Genomic DNA, 20,427 nt, shown 5'->3' on the forward strand with positions numbered 1-20,427 from the left:
TTATTCTTCTTGAGGAATCTGTGAATATGATTCATTTGTGAAAACCATAAAGTTATTTGCAGCTTTTTAATGAATCCTTCTTATGTCATGGTCTTTATGGTCTTATTAAGATGCACTTTACAGGAGTGAAGCTGAGGGCGGGTGGAGTGTGTGGTTGGTGTCTTTGTTTTGTACAGGATGATGTTGTGCAGTGAGGCTCGTTCAACATACTGCAAACATGGACAAGTTTCACTTTTCCAGGGTTAAACTTGTTTTTTATGTAGTGCACACGTGTGGTGATGCTTGTCCACTTAACACTGAGCAGTCTGCAGCTGTACAGTAAAGTATGTTATTAAAAACTGGTTTCACTGTGTGATGTTCCTCTTGGACCTGAAAGCATAATGACAGTAAATAATATTTTCAGGAAATAATTACAAAGATGTGCTTCTGCATCTTGTCATTTTAGAATATTCAGACTTTTGGCACTATGACCTTTGGAATCAGTTTCAGTAACTTTTCCTTGTAATTGAAATAATGTTGTTTTATCATATCTCAATCCTGCATGTACTAAAATTATAGATATTAAATAAGAACTATTTTTCTATAGATTTAAAATAAGCCTGAGTAAAATATTGTTAGTGTTTGTTTTTCAGAATAGGGTAGCAATCTTTCATCTCACATAAAAAAATATATTATTATTCAAATTTCAGTGAACAGTTTAAACAGCCAGTGAAAACAAACAAGATACAAGTAAAAGAAAATAAGTAGAGAATTAGAATTGTATTCTTAAGGTGCATTAATAATAATAATAGTAATAATAATAATAATGAGAAGAAGAAGAAGAACTTACATAAACTAATGAATGATAAAATGAATAAATGAGGTATGAAAACTAGAAATAACCAAAATTCAAAACCTGATAAATCTAATATTCTCCACTTTCAGCCTTCTTAAATAAAACGTATTATGTTATCCTGATCTTATACTATAAATTGCTTTTTTGTTCTTATTTTTATTCATTTATTACATTTAATTATTATACAGTATTATACTAGACAAGCTGTTAGGCTCCACAGGTGAACACTTCTTGGTACCTGTTCTGTTTTCTAACCATTCTGTGTTGTTCTGCCTCCCTCTTGTGGTCAGACTGTGTTACTACAACATCTAAACTGTTGGTCAAAGGATCTGCGTGTCTTCATTACATCCCTACAAATATTACATCCCTAAATCTTCTTCAGCTCCATTTTCACCATCCTTTATGTAATATATCCACTAGCCCCCCTTTGCACCGGTCCAAACTATCTCTGCTTCTCTAACTTTAGCAGTGTCTCAAATCAGGGGCTGCATCCTTCGGAGGACACGGCCTTCGCGGTCTACGTGGGCTGGCTCCTCAGACCAAGAAGGCTGGAAGTGCGAGGCTGTGAAATGGGATGGTCACTGCAAACAAGAAGAGGCTCAGAGCAGATCCCTGGTGTAACCCCCACCCCTCAGCATGAATCCATGACCTGACACTCATAAAGCACACATCCATGTGTCACTGTGTCATCACTGTGTCACTGTCCTCCTCATACATGTCCTGCACCACCCTCTCACATACAGGACCACAGCTCCTCTCTTAACATCTGTTTTCTCTGATCAGTGAAGACTCAGTGAAGCTTATTCTGATCATCTTAAAACTTCTCCATCAACACTAGATAGATAGATAGATAGATAGATAGATAGATAGATAGATAGATAGATAGATAGATAGATAGATAGATAGATAGTTTAGTTTTTTCAGTGCTAGTTTTAGTCTTTTTAATTATTATTTTAATTGTAATTGAGAGAATTTTCACAATACTGACACGAACTGAAAATTTTGAAGCAAAATTGCAAAGCAATATACTGAGAGATAAATTTCCTGATATGATGCCATAATTTGAGACAACAAAACAAGATAAACAAGATTGTTGCCTTCTGTGACCTCAGTTGCTCTGACTGACTTCGCTTTTACTCCACCGAAGTTTGTCCCTCCGCCATCCCGTCAGAATCTCTTCCGGTTGCAGCTGCAGTGCGTTAGCGGTTTCTGTGAAGGTCGTGAGTCCAACCTGTGAGTATCTGTCAAAACGGAAAACGTTTATATTTTTACACTGAATTTTGTATATAATATGTTGATTTTCAGATGACTGATATCTTCCGGGTTATTACAGTTTCTCGTACTGTCTCCTGCTTTCTTCTTTTTGTCGCGGGCCGGTTAGCTGTCATCGTGTACAGCTAAAGCTAACTCGGCGCTAACACAAAGCCTGTTACTCTTATAAACTGTAGTCCAACAATATACGCTAGTTTATGCAGGCTGTGTTGGTATAGCTTGTCCCACCAAGAGATAAAGAAATGGTCGTATTAGAAAGCAGTGGACTCGTTTTCAGTGTCGCGAGTTAGCTAACGCTATTCTGACCCTGCGCCGAAGCTAGTGGCATCAAGCCGATTTTACTTTCGTTAATAATCAAAATCAGCCTGTTCAAGCCCTTCGATAATGCATATAGTTATTATTTAAGTGTCTTTAAGTGTAAAAGAGGGCATACGTCAGAGTTAGTAATGGGACTAAAACACAGAGGTCACACCGTGTGACTCTGCAGCTGTGTGTAATGGCGATCCTCCACACACACACACACACACACGGATTCATTTCATTCTGCTTGTTTTCAATATTTCATTGTTCTCTTGGATCCTGTATGTCGTATTGAGTTAATTCAGGTGAAGCCGGGTTTTGAGAACAGCAGGTTCATTTAGAGGTGACTGTTAACGACCTTCAGGCGATTTAGGACCCACCTGAGGCCATCCTCAGATGGGTGCTTTTACCTGCTTTTATTTATTAACTGGTGCCAAAGACGTGAGGAGGAAACATGACCATCAAAGAATCCAGGATTTAAATCTGCACCAAAAAAGATGGCGGTATAACTTCCAGCAGAATAAAGCTTTTATCACACCTTATTTGTAAAGCAGATATATCAAATGTTAGACTCGGGATCTTATTTATGTAGTTTTTATATTTTGGCGACTACCGAAATTAACTTAAGTCTATGAAATGATTCAGAATAAGTGCCTGAATAAGTGTCTACATGCATTTCAAGTTGACTGGTTAGTTGCAGGACTAACACATGTTTAAAAGATTAAAACTTTCCAGTGATGTTAAAAAAAATCAGGACTGAGATAAATGTGTTTTTTACACATTATGTTTAAGTAGGGTTAATATACTCATGTATGAAATGTATTTTTATTTATCAAATGTGAGAAATTCAAGGAAAATGTACCGATTTTGATGTAAATGATTTGATTAGTTGGTTATTATTAAGTTAATAAAATAGTGAGTTTAATTGTTGTCAGTTTTTAGGAAAAAAAGGTGTCTTATGGAAGATATTTTCAGATTTCAGTTTCTTGAGTGAGGAAATTTGCAGCCTTGGTTTGTCACCAACAAGGTTTCTGTTTTTTAATGGTCTAAAAATCCAAAAATGAGTTTCATAAATTAAAATCTTTGTTTTTTGTCTTAAAAATTGATCATGTTTATTTTATGAAGTTGCATTAGATTCAGTTTCTATTAAATGTGTTTCAGTGGAAAGGTAGAAAGAGATCATGCACTGATCAAAAGGTTGGTGGATCGATCCAAGGCAACCAGTCTGCATTCCAGATATCCTTGGGGCAAGATACTAACCTAAATTCCTCTCTGATGCATCCGTCAGAGTATGAATTTGTGTGAATGTTAGAAAGAACTGACATAGAAAAATAATTGGAAAAAGTGCTTGTGAATGGGTGAATAAGGCAGGTTGTATAAAGCACTTCGAGTGCTGAGAACAAAAAAGGACTATGTTAGAAGCCCATTTAGTCCATTTACCACAACAAAACTACAGAATACTGCAGTATCAGTATGTGTACAATTCCAACATACTTTGTGCACTTTCACCTTTGACCCCCTTGCTGAGCATGCAGCTGCAGCAGAGGATTGTGGGTCACAGTAGCCACCAAAGCATGCTGGCATGCATACATCAAAATAAATCCAAGTACAACAGGCATCCTGGTATTTTTAGTGTGCTGCAGTATTTGGATGTACTTAAACTTTGTCTGCAGGGCATTTAGTCTCATCCATGTTTTCTCCCATATTTCCTTCCACAGTCACTCTCTCTGTTGTCACTGCAGCTTTTATTGTCTCTATAAAAGCTTCCATGGTGATGATGGTAAAACATGGAAGCTATAAAATAACATGCGTCTTATTTTTATAACTCCACTTTTACCAAAACACACAATATGATTTGTATTCAGTGTATTTACATCAAGGCATTCTTCAAATTAGGTTGTTAAATTCAGCTTTTATTTTACACTAACCAGGAAATGATTGTTTTAAACAATTTAAAGTGAAATTATATAAAGACAGTACTTTCTTTTTCTTTTTCCCTGATATTTGTACAGAATTTAATAATTGGGGGAAATTAAAATTACATTTTGTGTATTTTTTTCCTCTGCAGGTGATTCATCATGTCTCTGCCAAAGCCAATGATGAGGGGGCTGCTTGCAAAGCGACTGAGGTTTCACCTGCCCATTGCTTTCACTCTGGCTTTAACAGCTGCAATTGCATTCAAGGTGAGAGGACAACGCACACTCACGTGGCTACAGACACAACTCTGATGGTGATGCCAAGATATAAAATGACACAGCCGTGATGAAAGGAACACATCAAAGTTTCCTGTCAGTATCTGGATCCACTTACAGCTCAGCAGACAGCTGATTGGCTATTCTGTTGTCATCATATTTTATTCATTGTATTTATTTTCTAGTTAAACTTCTTTTTTTCAGATCAGTTTATAAGATGTGATGAAATGTTAGATTAAGCTGAAACCGTAGCTTCACTTCAAAGACACTAAGTTTTGGATGGTAACAAATAGATACAGAAATATAATATTTTTTTATTGTGACCAGTCTTACTCTGCTGCACAGTGAGCAGCCCACTTTCACTTTTAATACTTTGTGTCTCTCTGTTACTCTGTTATCTCTGCAATTATACTAATTTTACCTGCAGTAAGTTAAAGCTCTGTCATTGTTTTTGTTGTTATTCCCCACAGTACACGGTGACAGAGCCCAAGAAACGGGCCTATGCAGACTTCTACAAGCAGTACGATGCCGTCAAAGAGTTCAACGCCATGAGGGAAGCCGGGATCTTTGAGAGTGTGCAGCCCACTGGGAAGTAAAGCCACGGTGAGGGCCTCATCACTTGCCTTTAAATATTGTCATTTCAAACTTCGGTATCATATGCAGTGTAATATCTGATATGATGGTGTTTCTGACCATTAACGTTCTGCTTTCTTTTTTTTCTTTTCTTTTTTCTGAAGATGATATTCTTAATTTAAAACAGATCATGGAAACTTTCATTTAGGATATTTCAGATTAGGCTCTTAATATTTTCTGATGATACAAGATGTGCAGGTTTTGAGAATTTATTGTTACTGCAGTTTGTGACAACTTTCTTGTTTATGGGCAGTTTCTGTGACTGAGCATGGCTGCATATTCAAAGGAAAAAGTTCACATCTGTGGTTGGAACAAGAGACACAGCTAGCTTTAAATATAGGAAAAGTGGATCTAATCAGGTTTATTGGCATGCAAACAAACATTACAGCAGCCATCTTTTCAAGAAAGTGTCTGAAGGCTGTCTGTGCATCGTTAAACAACTCTGCCATTGTTGGAAAGTATTTTGTATTAGGTGCTGTAGCAATTCTTCAAAAGCATGATGCAGATCCCAGACTTTTTTTTTTTGACAAGTTAAATCATTTAAAAATGTTTTTAAAAGTCTTTTTTCTTATTATTTTTTTTAACCACAGGCCTGATCCCTAATTGAATCCTAAACAAATGATAAATTCCATTATTCTGAAGAATTTCCACTTCACTCTTTAAGATGAGTGTTAAGTAAAGCAATGCATGAGTATCACAGTACATGGGGATGGAGCATTTCACAATATTGCAGATGTTTTTTTGGTTTTTTTGCAATCTCAGGTTTTGTTTTAGTAAAATTGTTATGTTTAAAAGACGAATGCAGCTTGGTGCCTGATGCTGAGGTGCTTTGAATTTGTGTGTTTTCTAAAGGCCAACAGGGGGCGCTTACTCTGATTGGAAAGAATTCAGATTGAAGAGAAGTGTTTAGAAAAAAGACCGTCGGCTCTGTGGAGTTTGTGGTCTCTGAATCGTTTAAAGTCTCATTTAATACAATATGATGGCTGTTTTTATGAATTATGGAGTCAGAAATGGATGATACAGCAAGGTTTTGCTTTAGGGCGGGGCTACCATATGATTGACAGCTTGCTGCCATGTGAGCTCACAGCATCACTCTGTTTCTCAGTCAGGTCTGCACCTCGCAGGCACATAAAGTTTCAAAACATCTGTGAGACGGTGACTTTACGAACCGATAGGCGATGTCATGGTGGCTGCATCCATCTTTTATATACAGCTTTTGTTTAATCTTAGACCTTTTTAATCTAAATCTTTATGTAAACTGGAATAGTATTTTATTTTATACTAGCTCAGTAACAATAGTATTTTTTATTTAAACAAAATATAACAAAAAGTTTGTTGTGCTCATCAACTTGTTTACTGACGTATCAAACCACGTGCTTCTCTAATATTTGGTTGTTTCCTTCCTCCAGCTCTGCTTCCCTGTTGTTCATTCCTGGTCTAAAAGATTGTTCCTCTCCACCTCCACCTTGACGTTACCTACTGATCAGATGTAAACGTCGCTTTGCTGTTTTTGTTCATTGAAATAAACTATTCTATTAATGATAAAACATCTGCCTTTGTGATTTATTAAAAATAAGCTTTGAATCCCACTGAAGTGTTAGACAAAAACAACAATGGGGTTGGACTGGACTCAAATATTAATGAGTATCAAATGTATCTTTTGTATCTCTGTATTTATTATTGACTACCTCACTGTACTGTCAAATTTTCTCATCAGTTTGACATTTTTGAAAATGCTTTGACGTTTGAGGTGGAGCATCCAGTGTGGGCAGCACTGATGAGTTTGTCTACTGAAAATGCTCAAAGCTTGCAAAATCAAGTTCAAACTGAGGGTTATCCTATACAAGTTATTAAAACCTTCTAGGTTTTATCTGTCACTTTCAGAGATTAAAGTGTAGACATTAATGCTCACAAAGCAGGAGATGGATATGCATTATAAGTTATTAAAACATTTCCAAACTGAAGTGAGATGTATTACAAAGAAATTAAAGACTTGCTCTGTACAGAACAAGCCTGGTAGAGGCAGAGAGTGAAAGATTTCAAAGACTCTGGAAGAAAGAAAGCTAGTAATAAATGTTTCTAAAGCATTAAGGACTGAGTTAGGAATTGTAGCCTCCAACCAAATTTCCCCTTGTGGGACAATTGAAGGATTATTCTATTCTAGTCTCAAAGAAAACTATCACTAGACTTCACCTATAAATAAAATTGAACTGAACTGAATTGAAGAAAGAAAGATGTGTAAAGATTCTGAAAGAGAACCTCAGGCAGTCAGCAGTAAATCTGGGTGTAGGTCATTGCTCTGTTTTCCAACACAACAACAACCCAAAACATGCTCTGCTCCAAACATGAAGAACCAAAGTTGGCACCGGCCACCTAGAAGATCAGTCTGACTTTACCTTTTCCAAGAAAACATTAAACAGCAGAAACAGCAACGCTGAACCAAACCAGTTCCTTTGCAGTTCTTTTCAGTTTCCAGAGAATGTTTGCTTGTTTTAGTTTAGGTTTTATCGTTTTAAAATTGTCTTACAATATAAAGCGGTGAGTGCTGATGTGATTTGACATTAAAAAAATAAAATAACATTGAATTGAATTAAATTAAATGGTAAATAAATTCACCAAAACTTCCTCACGCCAGTTGCTTTCAAAAGAGTTTACAAAAAAAAACAGAATATGGTAACTTTATATAATATTAGTAACCCATGTTTTGGTTTTATAATGGTTTATTCGACATACTTGGACAGCTGTCGTTGGATGGATGGATTCTGTCTATCCGGTGCCCCCTGCTGGCCGCGTCCCTTACTGCAGTCTTTGTTTGCACCGCCTTCTACTACACTTCCTGGTTTTTTCAGGTGGATGTCACAGCGGCTGCCAAACGGTCTGTCAAACAAGTCTAAAGTTGGAGGACGGGGGAGGAGGATGAATTCAGTGATGAGAATACGGCAGCTGGAAGAAACCCGCAGTGTGTGTAGAGCCTGTATTGCAGAATGATGACCGGACGTTGTGTTTTTGGCGGATATCAGGCAGCAGCGGCGGCAGCGGGGAGGCTGCTGTGAGGCGGAGGAGCGGGCTAACTGTCCCTCTAGCTGCTGCTAGCCAGTTAGCGAGCGAGTTAGCATTAAGCGGTCTGCTACTGTTAGCATCGAGTGTCTTCTTTGAAACGTTGGCCAGCTCCCTCCGAGTTTGACTGCAGGCCAGAAGATCCAGAAGAGTCTGGGTCTCCTGAAGAGGACATCATGGACTACAAGGACAAAGTACAGATGAGGCATAACCCTCGCAGGTAAAGCTATGCTAAGAATGAAAACGGGCTTTTTGATTGCTGGCATCTCATTGATTTTATCAGTCTAACGGTAGCAGTCGGTGAAGTTTGTCAGTGGGGTGGCAATCTTCCGGCCAACTGGTATCTATTCAGTGAGGCTGTAGCATTACATAAGCGACTGTACGATAAAACAGACATTAAGGTAAAACGTCTTTAAAGCTTCACCGTGTCCCCTGTAGTCTTTTTATGGGTAACTTTAATGGGTCGTGCCGTCCTGTGTCTGCAGGGCATTCCATTTAGTTTATGTTTATGTCTTAAAAGAGTCTGTTCGTATATGTTGTTCTTTCACAATATCCAGAATTTGTAACAAGAAATCTAAAGTCAGTCTTATTATTCCTGTCAATCCAAACTTTTCTCACTTAAGAACTAGGAAGCAGAACATTTTTTCTCTTAATTGATTAAATAAATAGTGGCCTGTCAGTACCACGCAAGCCCAGCTCTTATTGCATTAACCAAGCCGCCTGTGTACACTTGATCTGCTGTGTCAAATCCCTGGGCTTGTCACTATCAAAGGCCCGGTGATCTAATTTAATGCCGTAAATCTCTTTGAAGATCTCGGATTATCTGCTTTAATCTCCAACAGGTTGTTACTGAATCAGCTCAGAGTCAATAAAACGCGCAGTAATTCTGACAGAAGAGCTGTGTGTGTGAAACTTCGTGCGAGTGTGTGGGGTGTCCACAGCACTGGGTTTGTGGCAGGTGGAAAGACAGGGGGTTAGAAAAAAAACCCCTTTTTAATGAAATGAGTGTGATTCATGTGGGACTTTGTTCCTGTGTGTGGATGCTGTGTCTCTGCACCTGTAGATCTTTTATTTACACTGCAGATAACCTGATTCAGATATGAAGTTGTGAAATCTGTGATATTGTAATTAGGCTTTTACAAGGAAGCAGAGATAAACTGTATATGTGAAAAATATGTAGACAGGAGTGGCTTAATGTCCTGTTCAGATTAAAGTTGTTTTAAAATAAGCGAACAATGGCTATTCTATGAGGTTCTAAAGTTTACATTAGTTTTTTTCGTTATGTGTTTGGTGCTATACACATAAAACCTGTACCAAATTCAGTAATTAAATGTTTTCCACCTACAGTGCTTTGGCAGGTACTGGCAATATTAAATAAGCTGTAAAATACCAACACACACACACACACACACACACACACACACACACACACACACACACACATATACATACATGTATGTATATATATATATATATATGTATGTATGTATGTGTGTGTGTGTCATTCTTGAGATGAATAACAAAAGACAGGAAAGTCTTAGTTGCCTGATCAGTTATTCATGACCAATAAATAAACTCCATTATTATGATGTGTTTGCAGTTCACTCGCTTCCTGAGCAGTCCTTAAACGTAGTTCCACTTGGGTATTATTAAGGTATGGGAAGTTGGAGCCTCGATGTGATATTCTGGCTGTTTGAATCACAGTCTTAGTTTCTGTAGAATTACACTAATATAAAACACATAAAGAATTAACTGTTCAGCAGAAAGTGACTAAAATCAAACAAAAGTGCCACAAAGTTCTGATTCAAGTTTCTTAATGTGATTTATGCTCCTCTAAAGTATGTGTAGAATATTGAATATTTTAAGGATATAAATTATTTATTGTATGGAAAACATATTTCAGGATGCTCTTGTTTTGGCCTTACACATCTCTTTTCTTTACCTTTGTCCCTCTCTTGTGCCAAAGAAGTTCAGATTCACTCCCTATTAAGCTGTGGCGCATTTAGCGCAGGTTTTTTTAATTATAATTTAAGTTCAGAGTAAGCAATGGATCTTTTATTATTTAAAATGTAACAAATCTACAGTTTTTCTTAAGTCTGAGTAATCGTGTTAAATAGCATCAGCCAAAATAACTGATTGTTTTCCATTATTGAGCAGCCTTAGAGACATTTTCACCATAAACGCTAAAAAAACAAACCCCGATGTAAGTGGAAATGATCAGAATAATAAAAACTAAACAACAAACTCTTCATTAAAAATGCGTCCTGTTTTTTTTTTTCTCCTCGCTGTCATCACTCTGTATGTGGATGTTAAGCAGCTCATAACAGACGTGAACTTGTTTGTTGTGGGAACTGGTTTGTGAGCTCAGTGTGTTTGACAGTAGGAACTCAGAGGTTCCTATTATCTCCTCTTATCAGGAGGGTGCTGGTAAAACTCGCCGCTCTTATGTTATCATTTTCAACTCACTCATCCACTGTTTCCTCATTGGGCTGATGTAACGCAGGACTTTTGTGTTGGTTTCATCCCTTGTTATTGCAAGACTGGGTTCGGCTTTGTGTTGAATTATAAAACCATGTTTGTATATCCTGATGTATTTCAGTGTCACCCTCGGGTGTGTGGGGGAGTCACAGTCATGATCTTTTATGAATAATTAAGTAAATACTTTTATGGGGCCCTCCTCTTCAAATACCTTAGTAAGCAAGTACTTTGTGCAGATCAGTAACAGGTTAATAAAATCCACTGTTGCTCTACTGAGTTTGTCGTCCTGTGGATGGACTGCACAGTCTTGCCCTGCAGCTGGTGATGATAGTCATCGTTCTGCTCTGTGAGCTCAGTGCGGTGGTACATGAGTCTGTTCTCTAACCCGGGACACGAGACCCTGTAGAAGCAGCTGAATGACACTAAGGTGTGTTACAATAACAACCTGCCGGGAGGAGGTCAAGAGACAGGAAGGACTTGGTTTGTTAGGAGTGATGGGTCTTTCAAAATAAGAGTGCGAGGATTTCCAAGTAAATGGACACTGGTATTTTCTTGAATGGATAAAAAGAGACTTGTAAACTTGGACTGGTGTTAACATACCTGGGTCAACTGCCCAGGTAAAGTCTGTATGTGAGAAACGCTGTACTTGCTTGATGTGAATTTGAGGAGCATTTTTGTAGACTGCATGAGTTGTTTTTGTTCAGTTTAGGATATAAAAAATTGTTTGGTATATTATTTTTAGGTTTTAATGTTCTTTTTACTTTATTTTCATCGTCTCCTAAATCAGATCACCTAAATCCATCCAGTCGTCTATTTTTTTTAGCTGCTTATCCAGTTGGCAGTTGCAGGGAGGCTGGTGGTTGGCAGACCACCCCAGCATCACTGGGCTTCCATAGAGAGACAATCATTCACACTCACAGTCCCACCTACAACAAATTTCGAATCATGGGGTAACCTAATATGCACGTCTGCAGGCGTGGAAAAGGAAATAGATTATAAATAAAGATTAGAACAATATTGGTCCATGCAGATGTAAACAGCTACAGTCCTGTTTCATTCCTGTGTTTCTGAGGACCTTGTGTCTAGTTAGAAGGAGAAGAGAAAATCATTTCCTTCTGTATGTTAGTTGGATTTAGCATTTATCCCATATAACAGACACATTTGGGCCTGATGTGTGTCTCAGTAAGAATACCAGCAAGTGTTTGTCTGAGCCTGACGTGGCCCCAAACGACATGAGGCAGGCTGTATGTGACTTCCACCGAGCATCAGGTGGGCCACATGTGGTCTAAATGTCAAAACATACATTTGACATCTGGCACACATGAAGCAGACGTGTGACGGAGTTGTGGCTGACAGATGAGAGGAAACATTGGGCCAAATACATTCACCCCTGTTTAATGTTGCTTTGATAAATTTGATACACATTGAGTTTTAATTAAAAAAAAAAACAGTTTTAATTGTTTTTAAAGGTGTCTGTTATTCATGTTATTAATATGTAATGTCTGCTGCTTGTTAGCATCCTCTTATTTCTTGGGATACTTTATTAAAACTTTCATTCGTGTGTGACAGTTTTCATTAATTACCATCACGGCTGCTTGCTAGACACTTTAAAAAAATGTAAACACTTTAAAGGTTTTCTTTCTCAATCTTTTAATAAGTACCGAAGAATATTATAAGCAGGAGTTGGTAGTGAACAAAGCAGTCTGATCAGTCGGACAGTGACTGAATTTCTAGAGGGAAAATAGACATACGTACTTGAAGCATATACAAGGAAAGGAGATTTTAGGTTTAAGGATTTTAATTGTAGTAATATAAACAGGAGTCCAGCTCTTTTGGCCACAGCAGATCCACACATGCATTTTTAGGAGTTCACAGAGTTCACTTGAAAAGCAGATCATGGGCTGCTGTGGTAGATTAGCATCTCAATGGTTCGCTCTCACTCTCTCTTTTGTGGCTTGACGCTGATACACTGGACAGCTTGGCTTACAGATGTACTGAGCTGTACTGGGCAGCGTGAGGTAGAGAATGTGGTTTGCTGGCTTTAGAGAGGCACAGATTCCCAAATCAGGCTGCCTGAGACACCGAGAGAAAGACCGGCTGACAGCGTTCAGTGTTCAGAGATGTTCTCTGTATTGTAAAGACTTCCCTCATCTCTGCTGTTTTGTTTCTGGATTTTATTCTTTAAAAAAATCTTGTAGGATGTTTTTTGAGTTCAGACCATAAAAATCATTTTCACACTTTTGATCTGCTCCAAAGTTTTTTCTGGTCACACGTCACGTGTCCTTAAATTTTCATAAAGTTTGTTGGTCAGGTTTTTGTGTAATCCCACTGATGAATGCACACTTATAAAAAGGGCAATAAAACACATCCTGCACTGGCACTCTGTTAACTCTGTAGATGCAATAACAGTCAGCATGTGTAATATCGGGCCTCAAAATTCAAACTAGAGCAGATTAAAATGGAAATAGTCCTCATTTGTTCATATCTGAGTGCTGTGTAAAGGCCGAGTATTTGAAATCGGTCAGTGTTATTTGTGGCTAAAGAAATAAGATGAACCTTTTTGTTTACAGGGTTCGTACGGGTGCTTGAAATCCTTGAAAATGCTTGAATTCTAATGTCGTCTTTTCAAGGTTTGAAAAGTGCTTGAATTTCAGATGTGGTGCTTAAAAGTGCTTGAAAATGTAACTGTATTTCATTCACAATAAATAGCTATCTGATTGAATTGTTTTCTTATCAGATAGAGAAATAAAATGAGTCGCAAAGCATAAAATTTCCCGCCTGGGCTGCCTTGCGTCTGTTTCAATATGACCCCGCCCTCCCTCGGACAGTCGGGGATGAGTGCGCTAACATACCTGTAGGTTGCTGTTTTAATGAGTGTTTGATGGAAAACAACAATGGCGGAGTTTGCGTTCTCCAGTCGCATGATAGGTGAGTGCTAGTAAATAATTTTCCAGTACGCGAACGTTACACATGCTTTTTTTTTAAATTATGGTTATTATTTTGCTAGCTACCAAACTCGCTGGAGAAATGATTGAAATGCACTGAGTGTGATGCAGTATGGCAGCGCTATTACGAATATGCTGTGAACTTAGCTAACATTACTTAGCAGTAATATGAGTTAATTTACTTAAGTGAAAGCTTTAAACATTAGCCCGGTACATAACTAGCTAACTTAAGGCTTTCTGATTAACCCTCTGGGGTCGACGGACCCAGAGTCTCCATTTCAACTTGGGTCTAACGTGCGGACTTCAAGCTATATACCAGTTTTTAAATTGTGTTGATAGGTCACGTAAAAACCGATGTTTTTGGGGGTTTCTGAATAAAACAGTGGCGTTTATCCGGGAAGAAACGGTAAAAGCGGCGTTTTTTATGGAGAGCGCTAGCAAACACGCTTTGCTTGTGAGTGAAAAAGAAAAACACTCCTTCCCTATTGGTGAAAAATGTACCATGTCGACCAATCAAAAAATGATCTGGCAACATGTGGCATTTGGTTGTTGGGAAGAGAGAGAGAGCGAGTGAGCTTAAAAAAAGAGAGAGAGTTTTGATACGTGAGAGATTTGTGATGTTTATCATGTTTGGAGTCTCAAGTTAGTGTGTTGTCTCGTGTAGTTAGTGTGTAGTGTAGTCGTTTTGTTTTGTGTGTCAGTTCTACTAGTGAACGTCACAGTTGCTGCAACTGTGTGCTGGAAAAGCTTAAAAAGGGACCTTGAAAGTGCTTAAAAAGTGCTTGAATTTGACCCTGAAAAAAGCGTACGAACCCTGTGTTTAGAGTCAGTAAGAAGCGAGTTTATTAGACCCCACAGCCTGAGGCTCCAAACGGCACTAACCCCTACTAGTGTTATTTATTATTAATTATTTATTAATACTTGAATGTTTATTTTTACAGAGATAAGCATGTAACATGAACACAACACAGCATTTATAGCTTTGGCTAGTTTGCAGTGTCCCTCAGTAGATGGACACAAACACAGAAGTCAGTAAGATCTGTAATAATCAATAAATGCATCAAATACTTGAAACATAAAATATAGACAAACACAAGTAACATACAGCGAGAGAGGAGGCAGCAGATTATTCAGATTATTACTAAACTGGATCTTTGGTCAGTTTTTTGGGAATAAAGGAGACTCTTGCTGTCCTTTGGAATTGAATCCTCTAACAGAAGTGTAAATACAGTCCAGGTAAATTCAGGTGTAGGCCTGAAGTCTCAGCACAGCAGCCAGCTACCCTTTTTTTCCTGTTATTACTCAGCAGTAAAGTAATCATAGTTTATTTGCCCAAGCGGAAACTGCCACTCTGTTTTACAGCTGCTGTGATTCAGAGTCTCGGAGTCATTATTACGTAAATCATAACGTTCCCAGCATTCCCAACAGCTTCTAGTTAATAGAAAAGATTCCGAGTTGAAAACAATCTTTAAGAGTTGAACTCCTAATGTTGCTCCACTATTTTGTGCCTTTTTCTAATAATATTCATAAAAAAGAACCGACCTGTTTAAGAGTCTCTTACACTTTCCTTACTTTTTCTACAAGTACTTAGTACAGTAACTTGTTCCACAACTCGATCTGTTTAATTGCCTGTTAACAATCTAAAAATAAACTTTGCATGTCTGCACAAATTTAGTTGGTTTGAATTTATTCAAGAGTAAATTTGTAACATTTCCCACAAATAACTAGAAAATCTATATTCTTATAGTAGCAAAGACTCTTTGTCATAATTATATGAGGTCAAACAGGCTTACAAGTGTAGTCACTCCTCAGAGGCTCTTTGTGAGGCCCTAAAATACTGAAAGTGTTTGATTATTAAGTGCAGTGTAATATCTGAACACTCTGGATCAGGACTGACGTTTCCACGAGTGCTGAGTGGATTCATAAAGTTGTGGATGTGTATGTGATGGAACACGTGACTGGACAGATACAACTAAGCTGCTTTTATGAGTAGATGAACATCAGTAACAACTTTGTTGTGTATAAAGTATAAATTGTGTAGATATATATACATATGTAGGTGTATTCATCTGCTTATCAGCAGGAGTTCAAAGTGACCCTGTTTTTTTAATTAATGTGACCACATTTTAGACTAAAGCTTGCATGTTTGGGTGTGCCCTTTATAATACTGTGATAAACACGTCATATTAGCCAAACTTCAGAAGGAATGCTATTATAACATAGTATTGCATTTTTATTTTATTCCCATGGACTTGTGAGCAGAGGACCTTCAGTTATCCTAAAAATGTATCATCACGAGCTGCATCTGGGACATGTTGGATCTATTTTTGTTTGCGTAGAGATATTTTTGTCTCTTCAGTTCAAAGGTTGTGGAGATGTTTTAATGTGTCAGGAGAGAGTGAATGTGATCAGTGGCACTCAGGAGGAGGCTGAATTCAGTAATAAAGTCTTCTCTCAGATTACACACACGATTTCTTTGGAAGGGAAAAAAATTATGTTTATTTATGTTTTCATTACTGCATAAAATGTTGGCCTTGAAATGTTAAACTTTTTTGCAGTTTAACTTGTATTTTTTTTTATCTTGAGGGTTGAAAATGGAACAAAAAATAATCAGCATAAAGATCCTGCACCAAATTAATGTGTTTGCTATTTTTTTTTTTTTTTTTTTTTTTTGACTTTCAGGTGTTAATCACTGGCACGCTCTGTAATATTTTTTTTAATGTGAAAGTGTCACTTTAGGTCAGAGGAGTCCTAAAGTGCTTTAGAGGCATGTAGTATACAAAAGCTGTGAGCAGGCGCTGCAAAAGAAGAGATAAATAAAAAAAACATGAACAAAAATCATGAAAGTTGCTTAAAATTGCTCTTTCTGTCACTGCAGACAGCTGAAGAAGCTGAGCGAGGACAGTCTCACCAAGCAGCCAGAGGAAGTCTTTGATGTCCTGGAGAAGCTGGGTGAAGGGTGAGTCGTACAGTCGGAGGATTACCTCCGTCCTGACAGGAGCAAAGTTTCACTTTGCCTGTTTTTACGTGTCATCCTTGTCTGCGTTAGTCATCCTGGTCCTCTCCGTATCTCTGTGCTCGTTTCTGCCTCATTTCATCTGTTCCTGTCAGACATTAGGCTCCGCCCTCCTCTGTTGCCTGTCAACGTAAACATTGCCTCTTCATATCCTGTTTCTCAATGCGCTTCCTGTTCTGAGCGGCTGATTGACTCCTTTCCTGCACGTGTCATAGCTGATTCCAGACACTTCTTAATGATCCTGCAATTAATCAAATGCATTCGGTGCTGTTCGGTTTTTGCAATAAAGACGTCTTATCAGTAACACTGGTTTTAATGAAACTAGTTTTTTCATGCCTGTTATCTTTCACATTCATATCAGAGCTTTTTCTCACTTGTGCTTCATCTGTCAAAGTGAGAAAAAAACTGTTCGTGGGAAAGTAATGAAATAAATTGAATAGTACACTGATGTTTACTATTGACATCAATCACTAATTAATGTGTCTGTAAAGTGTTTCCACTGCAGGAACTCGCAGGCAGTTTTTGGGTGGTCACGCCTTTAAGTGTGGGAACCCCCGAGGGCTATTTTCAGTGGAGAAAGAGAAGAAGTTGAATTTTGGTTTTCAGCGATTATGAAAACAAAATAATCAGGATAAAAGGGTCCATCCTTTCTATTCAGTTTTGCTACAAACCTCTCATATTTTTCCAGTGTTAGAAATGAAGCCCACTGCTCTCCTTTACAGAGACGTGCTTTTCATTTGCTGTCTAGTTAAACGCAATACAAGATGACTAAAACAAAGAGTTACTCTAGGGAGAGAAAAAGTTACAAGGTTTCTGAAGGAAGACCTGTGGAAATCATTAACAGGTGCGTTCGTCTCTAGATCGCTCAGCGTCTTTCACCCTGAGCTGAAAGCTGTATTCCAGTCACCTCAGAGCTGAGTGTGTTCCAGTAATAAAGTTGGAAAAGCAGAAAAAAGAGGATTTGTTGCTTCTTAGCAGGTTACAGCCATTCGTGGATCAATATTAATAAACCACAGATTAAAGCTTTGAGCATTGTCCATCCACTGCCACCATGTTGGCTCCTTAACTCAGGATTCGTGGGACTGTTCTGATTTTCCGACTTGAGGGATCGTTGCATTTGAAAAGCCTGCCTGGGAACTCGGACATTATGACTTCCAACTTTATCTGGAACTCACTATAAGGCCTCTGTTGCCCACCTGCTGGCCGTCATGCAGGTCCTCCGAGGCACCTGAGCACCTTCATACATCCTGCTGTTAAGGCCAGCACGGACAGACGAGCGTCCTGTAGACTAAAAAAGAAAAACGCTTCTCTCCTTTTTTCAGTAAATGTAATCTTCTGTTAAAAGGAAGTTTATAGGTTCAGTAACTGTCTGTGTTTAAGTTAATGAATGATGAATGAATGAAATCATGCACAGTGAAATATTGACTAAAATCATTTTAATTCTGTTATAATCGAGCACCTCGCCACCTCTCGGGTGTGGCTCGACACTGTTTGGTTAAACTTGGAGATAACAAGTATCTGCTCATTGATCTCAGTCATCAACAGCTGAAAGACCGTGTTAAGCCTCTCTCTTTGTGTTCCTGCAGGTCTTACGGCTGCGTATTTAAGGCCCATTATAAAGAAACGGGGGAGATCGTAGCCATCAAACAAGTTCCTGTGGAGTCTGATCTTCAAGAGATCATCAAGGAAATCTCCATCATGCAGCAGTGTAACAGGTACATGCATTACTGAGCTCGATCCTTGTGTGAAACATAACAAAAACCCAGAGGCAGTAAGAGCATCACTGGTGTGACTTGGTGTTTTGTGTGGTCAGCGTTTTGCCGCTCATCTTTTGCACACGTCCTTCCGCCCTGTAATTACACACGACCTCAAACTGGATTGAAAAAAGTCCCCTGTAAGAGAACTGTGGGCGTAGATGTTTGGTTAAATTGCTGAAAAGCAGCGAAGCAGATACTTTTATCTCGAAGCATTTACAGTAAGTGATTTCAGCCTCTGCGGAAACATTTAGAAACTTTCATTAAGTTCTTTTGGGGGGGCTTTCCCATACGGTGACAGCCCCACCTCCACACCAACTGACTGTTATAAAATTCTCCAGGGGAAACACTTTAATATGGTCTGTTTCTCACTGGGAAGTGTTCCAGACCTGCAGAGTCTGTGATATAAAAGTGTTTACGGAGGTTTTTCATTCATTGCTGCAGCAGCTATAAATAGACAAAGTACCAGCAGTTCCACAGAGTGTTCTTCAAACGTGAGCCACAGTTTCACTTTGACTCAGAAACCTCATCAGGGCCTGGGGATGCTGTACTACAGCACTCTGTCTGCTGAACTGCAGATAACACAAACTGGGATTCCCACCAGAAAAATGGCAAGATCAGTAAAGTATTATGTGTAGTAACAAATTAACTATTACAATATTTCATCAACCTCAGAGATTCTGTGGTAGTTTTAGTCCAATGTGAGTTAACACAAAAGTAAACATTTTGAAACAATAAAAGCTAAACTTAAACAAGCACACTATGAAACTAACCACAGATGTCTGTACATTCACTCAGACGTGAGCTGGCAGTTTCATAAGGTCACATAAGGTCCCCTGCTAATGTTGGGCTCAACTTTAGGAAATAAGTTTCATCAGGGAGAGGATCGTAGCCTGACTGGGCATAAAAGCGACACATTGAATCTCCAACATCCTGAAATAAAGGGATGAATGTTGTCTGACTCACTGATGTCCCTGTGTTCAGTCCCCACGTGGTGCGCTACTACGGCAGCTACTTCAAAAACACAGACCTGTGGATCGTCATGGAATATTGTGGCGCTGGGTCCGTATCTGATATCATCCGAATACGTAACAAGACGGTAATGTAACACCCAGACACACACACATGCACACACTCACTCACATGTAGTTTGCATGGAGCACAGCGTGTGTGTAAGGCTTCTGGTATATGAATGTTACTCGGATGCATCTCTATGGATTCAGTTTAAGAATATTTAGATGCGTCTCCTCCACATCTACGTCTGTGCTACGTCTTGTTTGGACATTGCTTTGCATACATGAATCTAATTAATGTTATTTGTGTTTGCCTTGTAGCTCAAAGAAGAGGAGATAGCCACCATCCTACAGTCCACCCTGAAGGGTCTGGAGTATCTTCACTTCATGAGGAAGATCCACCGAGACATCAAAGCAGGCAACATCCTGCTGAACACTGAGGGTCAGGCCAAACTGGCCGACTTTGGAGTTGCTGGACAGCTCACAGTAAGAGAAAAAAATCTGCTACTGTAAATGTATATGATGTGTGTTTGATGTCTTTTAAATGTTTTGTTATATCTGGTTTAATATAGAAAGAAAACACAAATAAACACAAGTAGTTGAATAAAGATGCTATCTGCCCTTTTAATGTTGTAGAAGCTTGTTTTAATCTTCTATGTGTTACTTTGTATTATTTTCTCTCCTTCCTTCCTCAGGACACGATGGCGAAACGAAACACTGTCATCGGCACGCCGTTCTGGATGGCTCCAGAAGTCATACAGGAGATCGGCTATAACTGTGTGGCAGATATCTGGTCTCTGGGGATTACAGCTATAGAAATGGCTGAGGGCAAGCCACCCTATGCGGACATACACCCAATGAGGGTATGGATCCTGTGTGTGTGTGTGTGTGTGTGTGTGTGTGTGTGTGTGTGTGTGTGTGTGCACTGTGTG

The 20,427-nt window shown here is 38.6% G+C and overlaps 2 protein-coding genes across 2 annotated transcripts in view; both read left to right on the top strand.

Moving 5' to 3' along the window:
* Window positions 1–1,960: 1,960 nt before the first annotated feature.
* On the top strand, window positions 1,961–6,779 carry LOC116310187 (cytochrome c oxidase subunit 6C-1). The gene is made up of 4 exons (XM_031726923.2): window positions 1,961–2,068; window positions 4,476–4,590; window positions 5,070–5,202; window positions 6,642–6,779. The coding sequence occupies exons 2-3, from the start codon at window positions 4,486–4,488 to the stop codon at window positions 5,193–5,195; spliced, it is 231 nt and encodes a 76-aa protein (XP_031582783.1). The 5' UTR covers window positions 1,961–2,068; window positions 4,476–4,485; the 3' UTR covers window positions 5,196–5,202; window positions 6,642–6,779.
* A 1,247-nt stretch (window positions 6,780–8,026) lies between these two features.
* LOC116310183 (serine/threonine-protein kinase 4-like) overlaps window positions 8,027–20,427 on the top strand; it is a 35,969-nt gene continuing 23,568 nt past the window's right edge. The window contains exons 1-6 of the mRNA XM_031726915.2: window positions 8,027–8,509; window positions 16,591–16,671; window positions 18,315–18,443; window positions 19,467–19,581; window positions 19,817–19,981; window positions 20,191–20,358. Coding sequence (XP_031582775.1) covers window positions 8,466–8,509; window positions 16,591–16,671; window positions 18,315–18,443; window positions 19,467–19,581; window positions 19,817–19,981; window positions 20,191–20,358 — 702 coding nt within the window. The 5' untranslated portion in view covers window positions 8,027–8,465. The remainder of the gene's footprint in view (window positions 8,510–16,590; window positions 16,672–18,314; window positions 18,444–19,466; window positions 19,582–19,816; window positions 19,982–20,190; window positions 20,359–20,427) is intronic.

The sequence above is a fragment of the Oreochromis aureus genome, linkage group 5, assembly GCF_013358895.1.
Source record: "Oreochromis aureus strain Israel breed Guangdong linkage group 5, ZZ_aureus, whole genome shotgun sequence".
NCBI classification, from domain to species: domain Eukaryota; kingdom Metazoa; phylum Chordata; class Actinopteri; order Cichliformes; family Cichlidae; genus Oreochromis; species Oreochromis aureus.